The following is a 19,044-nucleotide window of genomic DNA, read 5'->3' as shown; positions in this document are numbered from 1 at the left end:
AAGAAAGCTGGTGAAACGAAGGTAAACCCCCGAGGATGACTTGGAAGACCCCTTCATACAAGCGTCATTCCACAAACAATATTTGGAAGCAACCATTCATTAATATCAAATTGTGCGCCGGTGAGTTCAGAAAAATGCAGCGAATTTTAGTAAACGCATAACTTTGTACAAGGCATTTCCATGTCGTTTCGCCAAGGCGATTAGATGGACCACTTTCCGGTGCCCTCGGAGGCGGCTGGGATGCTGCCTGAGGTGTAGCCCTTGGGGATATTAGAGCCGGTGTACCAGGAGACGGTGTCATTGAGTCCGTGATCAAGTGGTTGCAGAAGACCAATCGAAGACGGCTTGGGGACACCCAGGCTGTCCCAGATGCCGCCGGACAAGATGCTATCCAATTGCTTCGTATTTCGCAGCACAACAGGCGCAATAATAATAATGAGGAAGATGAAGAGCGTGAAGAAGTAGAGAATGGCGAAGCGAACAACGCGTCTCTTGCGAAGCTTGGACTGCTTGAGAGAGTAGATAGGAGGGCGAATTTGAGAGCTAGAAGCAGGCTTCGTTAGTACAGAGTTATTGTGATGTGGAGGTGAGAAGCTACATACCTTGGGCGCAGCCAAAACAGGATGACCGAATGGAAGGTGTCGACATAGGGAATGGCGAGGGCCGGGAGCATGGCAAACAGGAGAACATGGCCAAGGAAGAAATCGTTGGCGAAATAACCAAGTTCAGTGATTTTGCACAGGAACTCACGTCCAGGCTGAGAAAGGGAGTGCCAACCCATGCCGTACCATTTTCCGGTCCACCATGCAATATTGGATTGATCGTTCTTGAATTCACGGGTCAGGGCGAGGGCAATGATCACCTTGTAGAGGAAGCGCTGGAGAGCCATAGCGGCGATCATGCCAGAGATGGTTCGGGGCCAGCTGAGGGATTCCAGGAAGAACATGGCCAAGAAGATGATGAGGAAGATAATCACAGCGATGGCATGGGCGATAGCAGCGAGGACAGCACCGAACTTCTTGCAACACATGCCAAACAATGGGCCCATACAGCAAGCCATGCCGAAGAACATACCCGCGACGCCGGCATTGATACCGACGGGAGCGAAAGCAATAATCGCAAGGCGAATGATGGGATTCGCAGCCCACTTGGGATCATCAGAGTACATTGTCCGCGAGTTGATGTATAGGTACGGGATTCCTGTCGCGAGAACACCAAGCAGAGGCGTAACGATTTCGGCGAAGAAAATGTTGGTGATTCGCGCCCTAGGAATATCACCGGAGCCTTTCTCCGATGGAACACCAAGCACTTTCCGCTTGTAACCAGTGATACGAGTACGCGAAAGGCGACAGAACCCGATCCAAGAGGAAGCATGGGATCGGGAGTTACCGCGAGAAAGCCAGCGGATGTAGTCGCGGTAGTCGATGAAGAAGTCGGTCCAGGCAAACTGGTGGGGGTTGAACAGGAAAGGCGAAATACTCAGCGCGAGTAGGGACACCCAGAACCAGATCAGAGCGGGAGTCCAGACCGTTGTGGTACTGAACAACAGCATCAGCAGGAGGCGAGCGCCCAGGTAAATTGAAGGCCCGGCGAATCGTGAGTAGAGGACACCGAATGGGATACGAGCCGTTGCGAAACCACGGCCGGTACCAATGTATCGCGCACCACCGAAAGACAAGTTGGCGTGCACAGCGTTGGCGTAGATCTGACAGACGAACACCTCGAACATGAACGAGAACGAACCGAAATGCTTGCCCAAACGAGTAGCCATTCGCCACACTCCTCTCTCCGTCAGCTCTTGGACTGCAAGAGGAACCCATGAGATGAAGAACACAATGAAAATAGAGATAACACAGCGGTTCACCCAGTTGAGGATTGGAATCAGGTTAGCGCAGAGAGTAGGCACAAGAGGATCGGTAATAGGCAGGTCGGAGTTGTAACGGCACATGATGGTCTCATGCTTCAGGGCGCCAAGGTTGATCAGGACAAACATGAACATTTGCACGGACAACATAATGAACATGTTGTTCAGATGGAAACCAGGGTGAGCATAGTAGAATGAGAGGAAGCGATCGAGGGGCAGCTGGGTACCGAGATAGTAGTACTCTCGGGACAGCATCTGTTCACCCATACCAGTACCAATCTTCGTGGTGAAGTTGAGAACGGATCCGAAACCAAGATCACGACCCTTACCACACTGATAATATTCACAATGCTTGATGCGACCTCCGCGAAGAACGGCAGTCATACCAGCGTAAATATCCTCGTTCAAGTGCAATCCTTTCTGGGCTTTGGAAACACCTCCACGAGTGGTCATGAAAGTAGCGTTCAAGAAATCAGGATGACCATAATGGAGCTTACCACCGATTTGAGCCAGTGTACGAGCGAAGAGGGTACCGAACGTTTGTTCCTTGGAGGCGGCAACATCACCGAGGACACCGACGCTCTCGGAGAAAATGTATTCACGGGCTCCCAAAATGGCGACGGGGTTCTCGTCAGGCGAGGCAATTCCAGGGGTGTATGGAGAAACATTGTCAGTGGTCAGTTCCTCGAACTCGGCCAGGACACTGCGAATCTTCAAACATTCTTCCAAGTAGTTGTCTTGATTGGCGTCAATAAGCTGGATGTATTCACCACGGTAGAAGATGATGCAATGGTTCTGGTTGTCAGACTTTCCGTCACCGAGAATGGGGTTTCCAGAAAGCTGAATTCTGAACTTGGGCTTCCGCAGGTTGTTCTCGAGAATTTCACAGTGACCATCGATCAAAGCCGAGTAGATACGGGGTTCGTCGCCTTCATTGAGAGGTGGCTCCTCATCCAAGTATGCAATCTGCAAGTCGGGGTAAGCGCGGAGCAAGAACTCGGTGTTTTCACGTTCGTCCTTGCTGAACTTGGCGTAACGCTGCATGGAGACACAGATACGGAACTTGCGGCGAGCCATGCGCTCGAGCTCGCGCTCGAGTTTCTCCGAGTTGCCACCAAACATCTGAACAACCTCCGGGTTTTCGACACGGTAGAGCAGCTTGATAGCACGGCTGTAATTCATGAAGCCAGAAATAGTCCTGTACAAGGTCTGGGATCGGAGGGAGGCCCAGATTCGGGTACGGAGCGTATATTCGGGAGCGGCAGACTTGAAACCGATGCAGTAGAAAGGCAGGTCATCAACCTTGCTCTTGGCAGCGTCTTTCTCGGGCTTCTCATTGTCACCGTTGAACTGCGAAGTCTCATCGGCGAGAATCTTGGTATCCTTGACGAAGCAATCCCACTCGTGAGGGTGCAGTTGCTTGAGGTATTCCAGCAAAGTGACACGCGAGTAAGGTTCATCTTCACGGATAATCTCGCGGAGCGACAAAAGGATCTTTTCACTGTAGTGGGGGATCATGACCGTGAAAGTGGGCATGTTGTCAACGGGAAGAGGCTCGGGCATGGGTGTAGCGAGCGATTGGGCGAAAAACGAGATACGACGCTCGGCCTCACTTCCCTGGGGGAAGAACTCAGTCTTGAAAGATTGATCTTCCTGTGACACGAAGAAGGTTGGAGCGCGGAGGGTGCGCTTTCCTTCCTGCTCGGAGGGAACCTGGTGGTAAAGCAGCTTCTGCACATGGTCGATGGCCAGAAGGTGCTCACGGTACATGGAGATGATAATCGCATTCCAAACTTGCGAGATCAAGACCTTGGGCTTGTATTTGATCTCCATGTCGGTAGTGGCAAGCACCTTGGAGTAGATACGCTTGGGCAGTCGGGAGAAGATGTTTCTCCACGGTGACCAAATTGAAACACCCAGATAGAATGATCGCGCCACAGAGAAGATTGTGTTGCAAATAATGTACCACAAGTAACTATCCAGGAAGAAAAGTGTCAAGTCCATGAAGGCCATCAAGCCCAGAAGAATCTGAGGCTGTCGGTGGCAAAGTGTGTTGCCAATGTATGCCGCGCCAGTACACTGATGGATCTGCATTGGGGACAAGATGCGGATGGGATCCTTGAAAGATAGCGTCAAGAAGAAGTAGGATTCCGCCAGCTTGGCACCGAACACACAGACCCAGAGGCCATATGACATCCACATATCGTTACCTGACAGACGATAGAAACTGGCCGTGAAGGTCTGACTAGCAACGTATTGGCGTCCACCTTTCTTCATGTAGTTGCCAAACAGCGCACCTAGGGGCTGGATTGCGAAGAAAGTGGCTGTCAGGACAGCGATAACAAAGTGGACAATACCGATGGCGAGGCCGACGCCGTTTTCCGTCTTGGTTGACATTTTCAGCATCGGCAAGATGGCGAAGATGACGATTCCAGGAGCCAGGTTGATAATGAACATGACAATGAGGAACATAAACCGTTTGTGCAGGTGCTGGGCTCCAGCCCACCGTCGGGGAACGTACATCCATTCACAAATGGTAGCTAAAATCTGAATGAAGGAGACAAGAGCACCACCGAAACCGACAGCGCCGAGGTATTTGGCCGCGGGTGGCTTGTTGTCGACCTGCTGTTGGTAGTTGATGGTATACAGAGTTGGAGCGTTGTAGGCGGTAAAGAACCAGAAGGCACCCAAGTGGATAACCCAGATACGGTTGAAGTTCGTGATCATATGGAACCAGGAGCGAGTTTCCTTGAAAGTCTTGAAGAAGGCGTTCTTCCAGACCACATCCTTCAACTTGGGCCATCTTTCAGAGATGGGAATATCGACCAGGCGAGTCTTGTCCTCGAACCCGATGCGCTCGATACCCTCCGGGTACCAGAACAGTTGGTTCATGTCATCGTAACCAATGATGTTGTTGTGATCTAGCTCACGACGAACATACTTGCCGTCCATGATTTCATATCCCTGGTCTCGACAGTAGTGGTAGAGAGGAGTGATGATCTCATTGAGGTAGGTGAATTCCTCCACTGGTTCAACGCGAGCCTGGCATTCGGGCGAAGTATAGTAATCGTCTGCACACTTGAAGATGAAACAGATACACTCCGGCAGGAATCGCACCTGGTTGGCTTCACCCCAGATGAGAAGATAGAGGGCCACTTGACGGGCCCGGTCGTGCTGGGACATCCGGTTCATGCGAGATTTCCACCGGTATTCCGCAGCTTCCAAGCTGTTGTCTCCTTCCAAAGCCTCGAGAGTTTCCTCTTCGTCCTCGGGGTTGGCTTTGGCGGCCTTGGCTGCAGCCCTGCGGGCTTTCCGCGTCTTGCGGTCTGCCTTGCCGAGCTTCATGTTGGCGAAACCGACCGCATCATCGAGATCGAGATGGGCGGCGAAGTACCATCGGCGATAATTAGCGTTCTGGCCGCCGATGTAGTCGGCGTGAACGGAGAGAAGTGCCTGGTTAGGGGTCATACGCGAGGCACGAGAGTCCAGAATAGTCATCATGTGGTCATACATGTTGCGCATGCTGTCTCGCTGGAATCCAAACTTGTTGACCAGATCCAAGAAGATATCCTCGAGCTCCTCCTTTGAGAGAGGGATCTGGGCCTCCGAAGTCCAGGCCGGGTAAGGCTCACGCGAGCGCTGGCCGGCGGGAATGGCGTTGCCGTAATCCATTCCGTAGACAGGAGTCGAAGCGCCAGATGATCGGTTGGCCCCGTAGGAAACTTGAGAGGAAGGAGGACGGTATCCACCAGCGCCGCCGTACTGGCTGTCTGAGTAGCTGTTGTACCGCTCGTCTCCACGGCCATAGTAGTCCATGTCCGCAGCCCGAGCAGTCTCGGACCTCATGGTGAAATCGCTGAAGGTCTCGGAATCCTCCTCGGAATCATGACCACGACGGCCTCGGGGTTCCCCTTGTCCCTGGTCGTAGTACGGTTCCGCGGCGTGCGGATCTACGTGCCCAGCCTCGTAGTATCCGCCGTCGGCGTATCCGTGGCCTGCATCCGCGTGAGCTGCATGATCCCCAGGAGCTCCGTCGGCGTGAACACCGTCTGCTCCGTAGTAGCCATTACTAGTCTTGTCAGCCCATGACTCCATTTTCTGATGTGGGGGTGGTTATACCCTTGATCGTAGTAGCCATCGCCATACCCTTGGTTGTCATAGTAACCCTGTGCATGTTCGTCCTGGTAGTAGGAGTCACCATGAGCATCCCCATGAGCTTGACCATGTGCCTGCCCGTGGGCATAGCCATCGTCGTACTGGCCTCCGCCTGCGTAGCCCGACATGACAAGCGAGTCGCGATTGATTTATTGCCAAAAGCTCTGCGGGGGATTAGCTGCCGAGCTCAATAATGATGCAAGCTCAAGCCTATCTCACCTTGGTGACCATTCAAAGTATTATTTTCTTTTGTTCGGGTTGTCGAACTAATAGAGCATGGGTAGAAAGTCGAAGCAAGCGCAGGAAAGAAATGCGTTATCTTGAGTACCCAAGCGAAGGTGTCGAACGAGTCTCAGACTCCGTAACGAATGGCAGGTGAGAGTTTCACGCAAAGGAAGGTGCAATGGGAACGTTTGAAGAGCAAAGCAACCTCCCTCCTATCCTTCAGAAAGAAAGAACAAGAAAGATAGCAAATTAGAAGGAAAGATGGAAACAAAAAGCGAATGGAAGGGGGTTGGAAAGAGAAGACCAGAAAATGCTTGTTATTTTTGGGTCGGGGGGAACTGGCTCCGTCTCCAGAGTAATTTACCGTCATCTTACAGCTATAAAGGGTACGTGTCAGAGTTGCACGTACTGGATACCTGCCCCCAGTATGGTTAGCCCCTATTTGTCCCAGGTACTGACAACCCCCCTTTGTTTACCGTACGTGGCAGGTATTTTGTATTCTCCAAACGCCTTTCCCTCTCTCTCTGTGTCTCTCCCTGATCGACCATTTGTGAATTACCGATATCGTCCGTCTGTAATTACGCTGTTGTTTTTCCCCGATCACTTTTCACCTTTCCCCAATCTCCCCTCTCACCATCCAATGACAATCTCCCATGGACACTCGGAATCCAAGGGAGTCTCGACGGCCCCTGAAACTTGCCCCACCGCGACCCAGCCAGCATGTAATCCGGTAACAAATAATGTGGCCGGAAGCTATTTTCAGAGATACCTGGTGTTGTTCCAAAAATGGCCTTGATTCGTCGACTCTGCTATGGTGACTACTTGGTATGTAGGGATGGCGTTGCACCGGCAATTTCCATTCCTACTATGTAGATGGCGTCCATTTTCAGACTTGCCCTCTCACTGGGGTTCGCCACAATGTACAGGCTGCGTACTGCGTATATATTGTACACAGGTACGGGTACGTACACTTATCTATCTGCTTATGTGGCGAGTCAGTGCCTCTGGAATTTGTGACCAGTAGCAACCAAGGACCATACAAGTGAACTAGTAATTTGAATATTTTACATTCCGTTTAATATTATCTCCTGATGTTCTTCAATCTGATTCGAAGCTCGAATAAAATTAATATCAGCTTGAGCTCTGACCCGTGGCCTTCGTGTTCTCAGCTGCCGTTCCATGGATCCCCAGCGACAAGAACCACCTTTGCTACCAGACTGTTTATTGTATATCTTCTGTTGTTTAATCTGGATCTTCTATTCAAATTGCTGCTTTCATAACTAGTGAATCTTTTTTTTATGTTTTGGTGTTTGCTGATTTGCCACCCGCAATACAAGTTGTCTCAAATCTGGTCGATCAGTCCTATGTGTATTACATTTGACTTTCCACTGCCGGTTATTCTGTGGCAAGTCCATACATGTACTCCCCCGTACGGAGGCCATAGTGGATGTTATCGGTGGATCCGGTACCACGAGAAAAAACCTGGCAGTACAGTCTTTGCTAGCCTTGTTTGATCTTCCACTCGCTAAATAACGTTTGAAAACTCAATCGTCATTGACTATATTTATCTTTTTAGTCTTCCAAGGTTATCGATGCATTAGCCTCTGTGCAATCTAGATAGTCTGTCACAGATACATAAATATAACACAGCTGTGTACTGTATATAGATGTACCAATACACCTGGGACTATATGCATACAGCTGTATCTTATAACTGGTATTCCAAGATCTCCACCGTTAGACTCAGGATTTCATCTTGTCCACACAAGTGGATCACCGATTCCTTTTTCTTAATTATTCTTTCAAGCCTCGACCCAGAAGTCTACTCCATAAAATATTGTACTCCATTCTCCGTATGTTGTGTTATACGCAATACCAACGCCACTGCACCATCAAGCCAATGCTTATCGGGTATGCCGTGGCACATATATGCATACTCGCAGACTGCAGCATTAGTTTGAGTACTTGTACCTTGTACACCTTCATATTAGTGGAGGCAGGTACAGGAACGACACATCAGCTGCATAAGCACCGATCTTCGACATCTGATCTTCGTTTTCCCCTGTGGGTTTTCGCTATCTATCCACTTACCGTGGCCTTTATTGACACTATAATCAATTACAACATACACTCTCAAGAAGCCGATAGCGATTGGATTGCATTCCTATATAATAAGCGCCAAAAATAATCTTCGGCGAAATCGGTCTTGAAGGGCCTAGTCAGCGATCATCAGCCGGTAGGCGTGCCCTAGTGTCGCACATTTATTGTACTGATTGTGGCGTATTGACCCGTCACCTTTCAATACTGTGTACGCTACACTAGCACGACAGCGCTTCAATGTGGCTAAATATAAGCAAATGATCCAGGGTTATTCATGAAGCGTACCCCTATTAATTAGAAAATAGTTTACTTGGACCTACATAGGGGAGCCATGGCATTGGCGTTTCTAGAACCATACAAGCGCTTCTATGATTATTTTTGGCTCTAGCCCCTGAATAGGGCGTTTTATATTCAATGTTCGCACTGGCTCCCCGTGAAAGGGTTTCGATCTCTACAGTAGATCCATTGATTTATAAGGTACCTCTAACGATTATCATGGTTATACATAGGAGTTGAGTTGACCGCACCTTGAGCACTGATTCAATTTATAATTAGGGGGCTGTGACCCGGGCCCCTCTGCACCGTTATCCTCCACCGCCGTCTGCGTCATGACCAGGAGCCAATCACAGCCCCTATTTCTGAGGCCGTAGTTGTGTCCATATATGGAGTACTCCGTACAGGTACAACAGTACTAGATAATTTCTGTTGAAAAGCTTGCCGCACCACATGACTTGTACAACAACGTCTATGCACGAAATGGAGTACGGAATACGGAGTACTTGAATTAGTATGTACTATTGTAGCCAATTGAATGCCATGGGAGTTCAAACAAGCAATCAGGATTCCCGCCATTTCACATAAGAACTTAACATATGACATACGGAGTATACTTTTACCCCTAGGTATTGCGTGTGTAGTACGGTATTATGGCTTTATGGCATGGTTCATATAATCTCCGCCAGTCCTCCGACATGGTTGTGTAATTGCACTCACGATATATAACTATACAACTAGAAGTACTTATATCAAGAAGTAACAATATCACTCTATGTTGTGTCCCTGATGGTAAGATATGTTTAGCCAGCGCTAATCATTGCTCAAATATCGCCTTATCTCTGAGTTTTGATTCAATGTTCAGATTTGTGTCTATTGCGCCGTTTTCGCTTGCAATTGCATGATATGGGCACGTAGAGTGGCACTCAACAATGTGTGCTAGTACAGCGTGTACCTATTACTTCGTCTCTTACTTTTAGTATGCTCTCTTTCATAGTGTAGTTCTACAATATATTCCTTAAGACTAGCAGAACAAATCAACCCGAGGACTCCAGATAGTCATCTTCCATATGGAGAGCTCTCTCTCTCTAAATCATTTATTTCCTCTATTTTTAATATTAAAGCCACATCATTTGCACTAGCCTTCTATCGAAGCCATCTCGCACCGAATAATCTAAACAAATAACCGATTACTACGCATCTCCAGCCGAAGTAGAGCCAGGAATGTTCACCAGTGATGTCAATCTACAAATGCGAACAACTGGCACATCCTCTCACCAATCGGAGGCTATATCCGATCAGATTGCAACGAGTCAGGCATATCCACTATGTGCTGGGATGCAAGGGGCCGCCGATCTCTATCGGCAGAGCGATGGAATGGCTGGTCAACGTCCATCTGCCCGTGTCGATCCAGGTCCGTCCAGCCGTCCAGGAGCCCAACCTCAGTTGCAAGCCATGCGGTATAATGTGGCTTCTCCGTTTGCGATCCGCATGCTCCGGAAGTACATCCATTCCGTGTAGAACATCATGTACCTGTAGCAAGGAGGCCGGCTTGATGGTACCTGAGACCTTTGAAGGCTTATGCACGTCTGGTCTTCGGGTGCTCGTCGTGCTGGTTATGATTGGACGTCATAGAGCTGCAGTTGGCTTGGTTTTGGTCCTCTCTCCCTTCTATGGTTTTATTGTTCGGTCGGCGGTTTTGGCTTTGGGACTGGGTTTCACCCATCTAGGATCACTAGTTGGCGCTTATTTGTCCTTGTATGTTATATGTAAATAGGTTATAATAACCATGGCTACCTTATTATCATATTTATTACTTCTCGATGTAGGTAGGCAGAAGGCATATCTTTCTACATTATAGATTCTATGCGGAAGTACAGCTTCATCCATTGTATGTTTGAGTTATGGTTGCCATACTTGACCTCATTATACATAACGTATGTTAGATCAGTATATATCTAAATAGACTTTGTCTTGGTGTTTTTGCTGTCGATGTAGTTATATATTTCGTCATGGTTGCATCCGATATACAACCAACCACAACTTCTTAAGGTTAACAACCATCAAACTTTTCTTTCCCTAAAGAATATCGGAGCCTTGTACAGAGTAGTGTTGTAGATGACACGACAAATACGGTAGGATCACTGAGTAGATTTCAGTCCGGGCTACTCATTGGGCAAATCTAACTGCGCAACTAGCTGCAGGCCATTCTTAATGGTTAAACCTTCATCGCATGGTATCTGTCTAGTTGATCGAGCGCGCTTCTTAACGCTCCTCTCATTTGCCATGCGTAGATTCATGTTCTCCTGTACAAGCAATGCAGTGTTGTATAATGATTCGCAGTGGAGGTATAATATCGCTGTATACGGAGTACGGAGTAGATTCGGTCGAATTAGGGTGTAAGGTGTCTACCGTGGCCATCAAATTCGTATGTGGAATAAAGTGCTTTTGTAGTCAACGTAGGCTAATCTCATCGGTAGTCCAGCCATTATTTGACACTTTCTTGGAGAGTACAAGAAGGATAGGAAAAACCATTGCGGACTGCTTGCTTATTATTAAGCTGTTGTGGGTGCCAAAACCTTGACACCCAGTCTACCAGAGCTCGAGGAGGTCTACGCTTTGCATTTCCCATCAACAACTATCGTTTCCTTCACTCTCATTCAAACACCAGCTGTACTAGCCTTTCATTGACCAAAAATACGTCTTCATCCATCGTTGCAAAGCTCATCAAGTCAGCATGGACAATCCCGAAACCGCCGAGTTCTTGTGCGGCCTCGACGGCACGGACATCACTCTCGATCCACCATCCGAGCCGCCTCTCCACCTGCCCCGCCAGACCTGGGTGATCGATAAGACGCTCTCTGAACGATCTGAATGCATGACGCAGCAAGACGTTGACGATGGCCTTGGACTTCCGTACGCAGCTGCTAAGTTTCTCTGCCACCCCAAGGGAAATCCTAGCAAGAAAGCTTTTATGCGGATTTATCTTCAAATTCCAGTCATTGGCACTCAATATCAGAGCCCTCAAATTCGACAAAAGCAGGCTGCTAAGCCACAACCGCACGTTGAGTTGACGACCTTGAAAGTGCTCAATAAATATGGATGCGATGTTGTCCCTGACCTCCTTGCTTACCAAGAAAGAGAGCAAGGCGAAGATAGTATCGTTCCGGGAGGTTATATCACTTATTTGGTCTGGGACAAAGTTCCCGGGGAGTCTCTAAGGGAAGAAGAATTCTGGGAGCTGGAAATTGAGTCGCGCCGAGAGATCCGCGATAAATTTCGTGAAGCCTTTCCGTAAGTCTACAGAACTCTCTGCCTGGCGTGCTTTCGATTGACATGAAAATTAGAAAGCTGAAGAAGTACGGTTACCTACCGCGTATGTCAACTATGTCGAAGATCATCTATGAAAAGGCCACCGGGAATATGTACGCTCTATCCGTTGTTGAGTGGAGAGCACTATAAGCTGACGGAATTAGGCATTTCTCGGGGTTTTCACGGGCAGGCCGTACTGATACAAACGAAGAGTGGCATGACAAGTACTACGTTCTGTTTCGTTTGGCTAAGCCATCTCCGAAGACGGACTGGGTCAAGGATCCAACAGGATGGACTTGGTGAACAGCGAAGTACACTCAATGTACCCTGGAAGAAAATATCCGTCGAAAGTTCTTCTATTATTCGCGTGAATCTTCAAATCCGTATGGAAGAATTACAATCATCATAATAATGGAGAATCCGAAAGTCACATATGTATTGAAATGAGCAAGTGTGAAGATCGATTCATAGCGAAGGCGATGTAGTTCCTACTTTGCAACATTTGTTGTAGGAGACTAGAGTACATCTTAATAGGCTACCGCGGCGATTGTAGTAACTGTTGACTGAACATTGATGAGAGCAAAACGCACCACCTGCTCAACACGCCTTTGTTTATTCCCCAACTATCGCTGTCAACTCATCAACCAGGATTCTAGACTGATTTCTACGCTTCTCATATCTGTAACTTACACTCCAGGATCCTTGAGGTCAATTCTTGATGTTTTGAACTGACTCCATTCTGCCTACAGACTCAGACAATATGCCGGCAAAGCAAGCTCGCGTGAGGGAGGTGGCTTCTCAAGCCCTTCCTCCACTCCCCCTCGGCCCAAATCACACCGAATCCAACGCTCTCCACACTATCGAGTTTGTGGGCGAGCTCCATCGTTGGTCCAACTTTCTCCGTTTTGTCGAAACACATGTCCAAGGCCAGAGATGGAGCACCAAGTTCCTCAAGTACACCCATGGATTAGGCGACCCCGAGGCTGAATCACAGCTCATTGGCGATGAGACAGGCCTCCAGGGTGTTTTCAATCATTCTGTGGGATTCATGGTTGGAAAAATCCTCAAGGCCCAGTCAATCGATTTAGAGTTCGCTGATTTCAAATGCCTGGGAAGCCACTATGCCAACACGCCCGATAGCATTCTGATGACCAAGAATGCTCAGCTAAAAGTTGTTGGGGAGTTAAAGGTCCCTTGGGTGAACGAACACAAAATGAGCCAGGCGTATGAGGAAGAAAGTATGCTTTGCCATTTGCTTGCCCAGCCGATCAAATATATGAAGGATATGAATTGTATGTATGGCTTCATGAGCAACTACCGTGAGACGATATTCCTTCGGCAGGTACTCATTGCAGGAAAATGGGTCGTCGACTATTCTCCAGTCATTCTAGCATCAACCTCCTACGCCAAGACGGACCTGGGCAATCTCCAAGCTGTACCAGTTGTGTCAATGAGGCAATGTTTCCTTGCTGTTGCGGCTCTAGCAGAGGCGCAGGGGCCTGTCTACAATACAACACCAAAGTCCCAATGGGTTGTGCGAATGTGACATAGCGACTATCGGATCAGTGCCATGTTCAGCCTCCGACAAATAGGAAAGGATCTGGGTTTCCCGATTTGCCAAGAGTTGGAGTCTGGCTGTGGGTACATACGTTGCCGTGCCAACGAATTCGTTGACAGCTGAACAGACATGACACCAACAACGAAAAACACCGGGGTCTCCGGCACTGACCTGGTCAGCGCAAACACAGTTCAACTAATTTAGAGAAATCATCATCATCGCCATTAGCACCCATAGGGTATCATTGACCGATTGACACCACGAAGATTGTGCCATCAGAACAACATCGCGATCATGGCAAGGGTCAATACAGCCAATCCTCTAGTCACAAACACGCCATACAATGAGACTGTCCCACGCACAGGGAAATCTCACAACAGTTCACCACCTGGAGAGCCATGTTTCAATTTTGGGAACAAAGTCAAACACAATATGCCCACCAAGCCGCAAAAATCGCAACGGCAAGCAAAGAGTTCAAGTGGATCATTCGATATATTCCCCGACAGCGACTCAGCATCGGAAAGTGAATCTGGACAGCACAAGTCTACCGAAAAGCAGCAAAAACACAGAACACTAGGGCTCGCACGTGTGAACTCGTTACTCCTACCAGCAAAGCGGAGACCACGCCCCGCCATCCGAAGAGAGACTGAAGATTACGATAAAGAGAACGATGTGGCAGGATACACCACAGATGGACATCGCACTCCAGATTTAACGCCAACAAGGCCGATTGCCTCACAGGCTCCCACAAGAAGCAGAGTGGATTATTTCACCGCGACACAGCCAGTGATTGACCGCCAAGAGGAACAAGAGGAGCCAGAATTCAGCTTTGAAGAAGAAGATAGCTCTGACTCACTAGACGGGTTCATTGTCAGTGACAATGAAGAGCTTAGCTCCTTTGAGACATCGGATTCCGAGACAGCCGACATAGAAGCCGAACCTAGCCCGGTTCCATCGCCTGTGAGGTCGCCAAGAAAAAGACTCTTGCGTGGAAGACGACCTATATCAGAAGCAGAATCCAACACCACTGCAGATGAGGAGCCATCAATGGAAACGACCAAGTTGGTGAAAGAGACGGACCGATCAACTGAGAAATCAAAGACAGTCATCTCAACGCCTGAATACTGCACACCGAATCCTGCAACTAGTTCCAAATCTTCATCCCCTATCCGTAGGGCAGGAATACCTAAGCAGGTTGGTTCATGCTCTCCGCCTCATTTCGGCCTGCACAACTCCAGCGACCTCATCAAACACCTCGAGGATCTTGACCTGGACAGTGACAATGAGTCTACAACACAGACACAGCCAGAACAGTGCAAGTGAGTTCTATGTGGGCATTCATGTGCACTCATAGTCTGGCAGTGGCCAACATACTAACTACATCTCACAGCTCAGAGTCAGAGGATGAACTACCATCGAAGCCCTACATAAGCCATACAAAGCTACTACCTGTGACACCGTCACGAGCGAAGCCTCACCTTTCTCTCACTCGCTCTATCATATCAATTGACAGGTCGCCTGGCATGGGTACTCCCACCACCATCAAGGCCCAGAAAAAGGCCGAGGCAGCGCGGAAACGCGAGATCCGAGCCCAAGTAGCCGAATTCAACCAAAAGAAGATCGGCTTTGCCGAAGAGTTCCTCCGGCACCTTGACAGTGCCTTCAATGACCAGATTACTCGCATGACCGAGCAAACCGGCGGCATCAAAATCATCTGGACAAAGAATTTCCGAAACACCGCCGGCCGGGCAACCGTCCGTTCAGAAAGATTCCTGAAAGGAGCATCCGGCGTGGAAGACCCCGAGAAACGGCGTTACTATGCCACCATTGAGCTCTCCGAGAAAGTCCTGGACAGCGAGGACAAGATCCTCTGCACCATGACACACGAATACTGCCACCTCCTCGATATCATGGTCACTGAAAACCGGGCCAAGGGCACGGCGCAGCACGGCGCCAGCTTCAAACAGTGGGGCGCCCGATGCGCCCGCGCACTGGAAGGCCACCCTATCTACGGGGGCCGGGTTGAGGTCACGACCAAACACACCTACGAGATCAACCACAAATACATATGGGCTTGTAAGGTCCAGGGCTGTGGGTTCACGGTCGGGCGACACTCGAAGAGTGTTGACCCCAAGCGTCACTTCTGCGGCCGTTGCCGGGGCGGTCTTGAGCAGATCAAGCCGGTACCGAGGGCTGTGGCGCCGAAGAGGCCTGTTGTCAAGGCGCCGGTCGAGGAGAAGGATATTGTGGTTATTGATCCTTGATATCTAACCCGTTTATGCTTGTAAATATTTGGGTATGCCCAGTGGCAGTGGGGTTGTCAATGAGCCCAATTTAATGAACATATGAATGTCTGCCTATGTCAATTATTTTTTTATAATATCAGATCTAAGTACATTATGTATGAATTATATGGGGAGAAGAATATGTGCTTTATTGTAGTAAAGTCGGGAATAGCAAGGTGCGATGTCTATAGTGAAAAATGCCCTGCTGGCGAGCCCATTCGGTAGAAATGTCACAGGCCTCAGTATTCACCGAGGCAAGTAGTATTTTGACCGTATTCCATCACGCAGTTGGTAACGGTACTCCCACTCCACAACAGTGTCATCGGAGCTATCTGTATTCTCTCTTTCGAGCACGGGAGTTTCCCGATCTCGGCAAATGTCTGCTTCGTTTCCTGTTCAAGCAGGTCAACCACCAAAATAGGCAGCACAGTCTTTGCGCTCCCTCTCAGCCTCCGCATTTCCCCCATGAGTCTTATATAGTCATTCAAATATAAATAATATCCAGTATATGCACCATCCATCATACTTCATAATAGCCTGCACCCAGGTGGCATTCTCTCCGATAGGGCCACCTAGTTCACTGAACATATCTTGCAGTTCCTCAATCGTGATATTAGGCCAGTCTGTCTGCCAATTGACATAGAATCCCGCACTCTTGGCCGCCTGCCGCCGCTGCCTGGTATTGCATACCACATAGCGGAACCGTGGATGCTGTGCAAAGCGGCCGCTCGCATGCTTCATAAGGTAAGGTGTAACGGATATAGTCACTATATTGCACGGCTCTCAAGCGAGGTGTCACGAACTCAGCTGCCCCACGTGGGAAGATAGTAGGGAATGCGAGCGATAATAAGGGCTCGGTATCGTTGAAATCGACCATGGGGTATTCCGGAAAGGGGGCATGGTCAAGAAGGCATTATGGCCCGCTACCATCTTCCGGATAGTATCGATCTTGGCCCGGTCTGGGACGAAGTCTGGTACTGCTGAGACCTGTGGCGTATCCATGCCTATATCGTCCTCACTGCCGCCAGCAGACTGAGGAGACTACCTCCGGCTGTCCTGGATGGTGGACAACAATCTGACAGCCAAAGAACAATGACCTGGCTGACACTAAGAATCCCCCTGTATCGGTACTCAAAATCCGGCGGGAGTTGAAGCAGATCTTTAGACCAGAAGACAGCTCGGTTCATCGATGAACTCAGTGCTCAGTTCACTGGGTGTCACGTGACTCTTAGTATTACCCACAGCATCGGTAATGGACAGCCCAGCAATAGATATAAGATGGGGCTTGCGTTGGGTGGTATCGAGGTTGTAGTTGCGCTTGAACTGTAGGAAAGATCCAATGGCTGGATTCCTGGTGACATGTATGATTTTTCCTATCATACCTGCATCACCTGTAGGGACAAAGATAGCCTGATGAGCGGGCCGCGCGCCGTTGGAGAATATTGCCAGATAGATTGTGCGGGTCATTGTTTCTGATGTGTGATAAAAGGTATAGTTTCACTTGAGTGAAAGAGTGAAAGGAAAGTTGAGTGAATTCGACCTCATGAAGTAGTGAGATCTGATTGAGAATGGAAGCACAATTAGATCGGGCTTTAAAACCCGTAGGTGATGGGTTGGTAGGATCAGGCCTAGCAATTAAGCGCCTGCATAATAAGGCCTGCAGTGTAAAAAACATGGCATAGTTGCACATGCGAGCGCTAAGATGGATAAGTTGGGTGGTTGTTGGTTGCTTAGGCAGAGGTGATATGTACTGCCTACAACATATAGGGAGATCTGGTCAAATGACAAGTTCATCAATGATATCTTACTTAGCCCACTCTTATGGGCCGGCGGATCTACGAAGACACTAAAAAAGATACTAAAACTTAATGCTTGGTCGTTGAAATAACATCACATCAGAAGCAGGAAGGAAAAATGAAGAGAGACTTGGGGAGGACCTAATGCCTGGTGGTGAGCTAAAAACCAATCTCACATTTAATAAACACTGTCTCTGGGTGATATTTCGACGCCGTTTATCTTACGCAGAAAAGAGATCAATAAAAGCCAGAACAATAAAATTCTGCCTTTCTCAACATCTCAAACTCCCAGGGCCGCAGTGTAGTAGGCCCACGTATCCCAAGTGCTGGTATACTGACATAAAATCATTGGCAAATATTTTTTAGACCATTCCTGAGTGTCAGCAGTATACTGCGCCTTTCTGGCCTCCCAGTACACAGGTAGCCAGCCAGACTGTTCCCAATCGACGATTGCAAGAACACGATAGGGTTCAGAGCGTGTTATGAGGATGTTGCTCCGGTGGAGATCGCCATGCGTAAATTTGATTTCACTATCATCAGGCAGGTCCTGACGGAACGGTTCGATTGGGACAATATATGGATCTGGCATTGGTCTTCGATGTAGGAAAGTAAACCAGTCATGGAATTCCTGGACGGTATTGAACGGCCCTGCTTCGGGCGACTCGACTTCGAATACTCTGTCATATAGATGACCTTGTGCAATATCACCTAAACGTGGAGAAAGAGTTATGGATACAGTTCAGAAAATATAGAGGCCGTTAAGAGCATCGTACCTACGAATGACTCTCCTGGCTTCTGTTGAAGGCGGCGAATGTGGTTGACGATTGTCCGGAGCTCATAACAGATCGAAACGCGGTTATCAGGTTCCAGCTTATCCCACACTTGCTCCAGAGTCTGCCCCTGCAAATACTCCATATAAAGGAAAGTTTCACCGCCATCCTCCCGCCACCCGTATATCTCCGGAATCGGGACATCGTCTTTAAGGAGCTGACCGAGAGCATAGAGGCACTGACCCTCGGAAATTCTCACAATGCCTCCCCATTTGACAAACAACCCCAGATCCTCGAATATCACAGGTGGTGTTCGGTAATTAAGGCTAGTCATCGAGAAGGTTTTTCTATTATCTGGACAGACTCCTGCGAGATGTTGGGCTTTGGCCTGCGAGCGAACTTCTTCCGGTGAGGGTAACTTGGTGAATTTTCTGAAGAATTGGGAATCTTTGGCGTCAAATTTGGGACATTTTGGTATCATCGAAGGCGTCAATTGTACGCGTTCGAGTACCCCACATTCCGAATCGTCTGGTAGCATATTGTTAGGTCGATAGCTAAGGAAGGTTGAACCAGCTGGTGCCTTGGTGTTTGAAGTCACCGAGCATATGCATGGAGGGGTCATTAGTTCTGGTTTGCATTGTTTACATTAATGCCATCTAGAAGTGGAGGGCTGCACGTGATAGGACTAGCAATGCAGCTTACCCCT

At 48.7% G+C, this 19,044-nt stretch overlaps 7 protein-coding genes across 7 annotated transcripts; 4 read left to right on the top strand and 3 right to left on the bottom strand.

Annotated features, from left to right (window-relative positions):
- Positions 1 to 200: 200 nt before the first annotated feature.
- Positions 201 to 6,147, bottom strand: N7518_010114 (1,3-beta-glucan synthase; the record flags this gene model as incomplete). Its single annotated transcript, XM_057191040.1, has 3 exons — positions 201 to 543; positions 603 to 5,933; positions 5,984 to 6,147. The coding sequence occupies 3 exons, from the start codon at positions 6,145 to 6,147 to the stop codon at positions 201 to 203; spliced, it is 5,838 nt and encodes a 1,945-aa protein (XP_057037176.1).
- Positions 6,148 to 9,841: 3,694 nt separating this feature from the next.
- On the top strand, positions 9,842 to 10,138 carry N7518_010113 (uncharacterized protein; the record flags this gene model as incomplete). The annotated part of the gene is made up of 1 exon (XM_057191039.1): positions 9,842 to 10,138. One exon carries the CDS (start codon positions 9,842 to 9,844, stop codon positions 10,136 to 10,138), a length of 297 nt encoding a protein of 98 aa, XP_057037175.1.
- A 1,216-nt stretch (positions 10,139 to 11,354) lies between these two features.
- N7518_010112 (uncharacterized protein) lies at positions 11,355 to 12,232 on the top strand (the record flags this gene model as incomplete). The annotated part of the gene is made up of 3 exons (XM_057191038.1): positions 11,355 to 11,911; positions 11,965 to 12,042; positions 12,094 to 12,232. The coding sequence occupies 3 exons, from the start codon at positions 11,355 to 11,357 to the stop codon at positions 12,230 to 12,232; spliced, it is 774 nt and encodes a 257-aa protein (XP_057037174.1).
- A 457-nt stretch (positions 12,233 to 12,689) lies between these two features.
- Positions 12,690 to 13,475, top strand: N7518_010111 (uncharacterized protein; the record flags this gene model as incomplete). The annotated part of the gene is made up of 1 exon (XM_057191037.1): positions 12,690 to 13,475. The coding sequence occupies one exon, from the start codon at positions 12,690 to 12,692 to the stop codon at positions 13,473 to 13,475; it is 786 nt and encodes a 261-aa protein (XP_057037173.1).
- A 306-nt stretch (positions 13,476 to 13,781) lies between these two features.
- On the top strand, positions 13,782 to 15,751 carry N7518_010110 (uncharacterized protein; the record flags this gene model as incomplete). The annotated part of the gene is made up of 2 exons (XM_057191036.1): positions 13,782 to 14,806; positions 14,878 to 15,751. The coding sequence occupies 2 exons, from the start codon at positions 13,782 to 13,784 to the stop codon at positions 15,749 to 15,751; spliced, it is 1,899 nt and encodes a 632-aa protein (XP_057037172.1).
- Positions 15,752 to 16,933: 1,182 nt separating this feature from the next.
- On the bottom strand, positions 16,934 to 17,239 carry N7518_010109 (uncharacterized protein; the record flags this gene model as incomplete). The annotated part of the gene is made up of 1 exon (XM_057191035.1): positions 16,934 to 17,239. One exon carries the CDS (start codon positions 17,237 to 17,239, stop codon positions 16,934 to 16,936), a length of 306 nt encoding a protein of 101 aa, XP_057037171.1.
- Positions 17,240 to 17,848: 609 nt separating this feature from the next.
- N7518_010108 (Aminoglycoside phosphotransferase) lies at positions 17,849 to 18,876 on the bottom strand (the record flags this gene model as incomplete). Its single annotated transcript, XM_057191034.1, has 2 exons — positions 17,849 to 18,276; positions 18,342 to 18,876. The coding sequence occupies 2 exons, from the start codon at positions 18,874 to 18,876 to the stop codon at positions 17,849 to 17,851; spliced, it is 963 nt and encodes a 320-aa protein (XP_057037170.1).
- Positions 18,877 to 19,044: the final 168 nt, after the last annotated feature.

This window comes from Penicillium psychrosexuale (assembly GCF_028828465.1).
Source record: "Penicillium psychrosexuale strain IBT 29551 chromosome Unknown utg000006l, whole genome shotgun sequence".
Taxonomy (NCBI): Eukaryota; Fungi; Ascomycota; class Eurotiomycetes; order Eurotiales; family Aspergillaceae; genus Penicillium; species Penicillium psychrosexuale.
The sequence above is the reverse complement of the archived record's forward strand: the minus strand, read 5'-3'. Positions and strand labels throughout refer to the sequence as shown.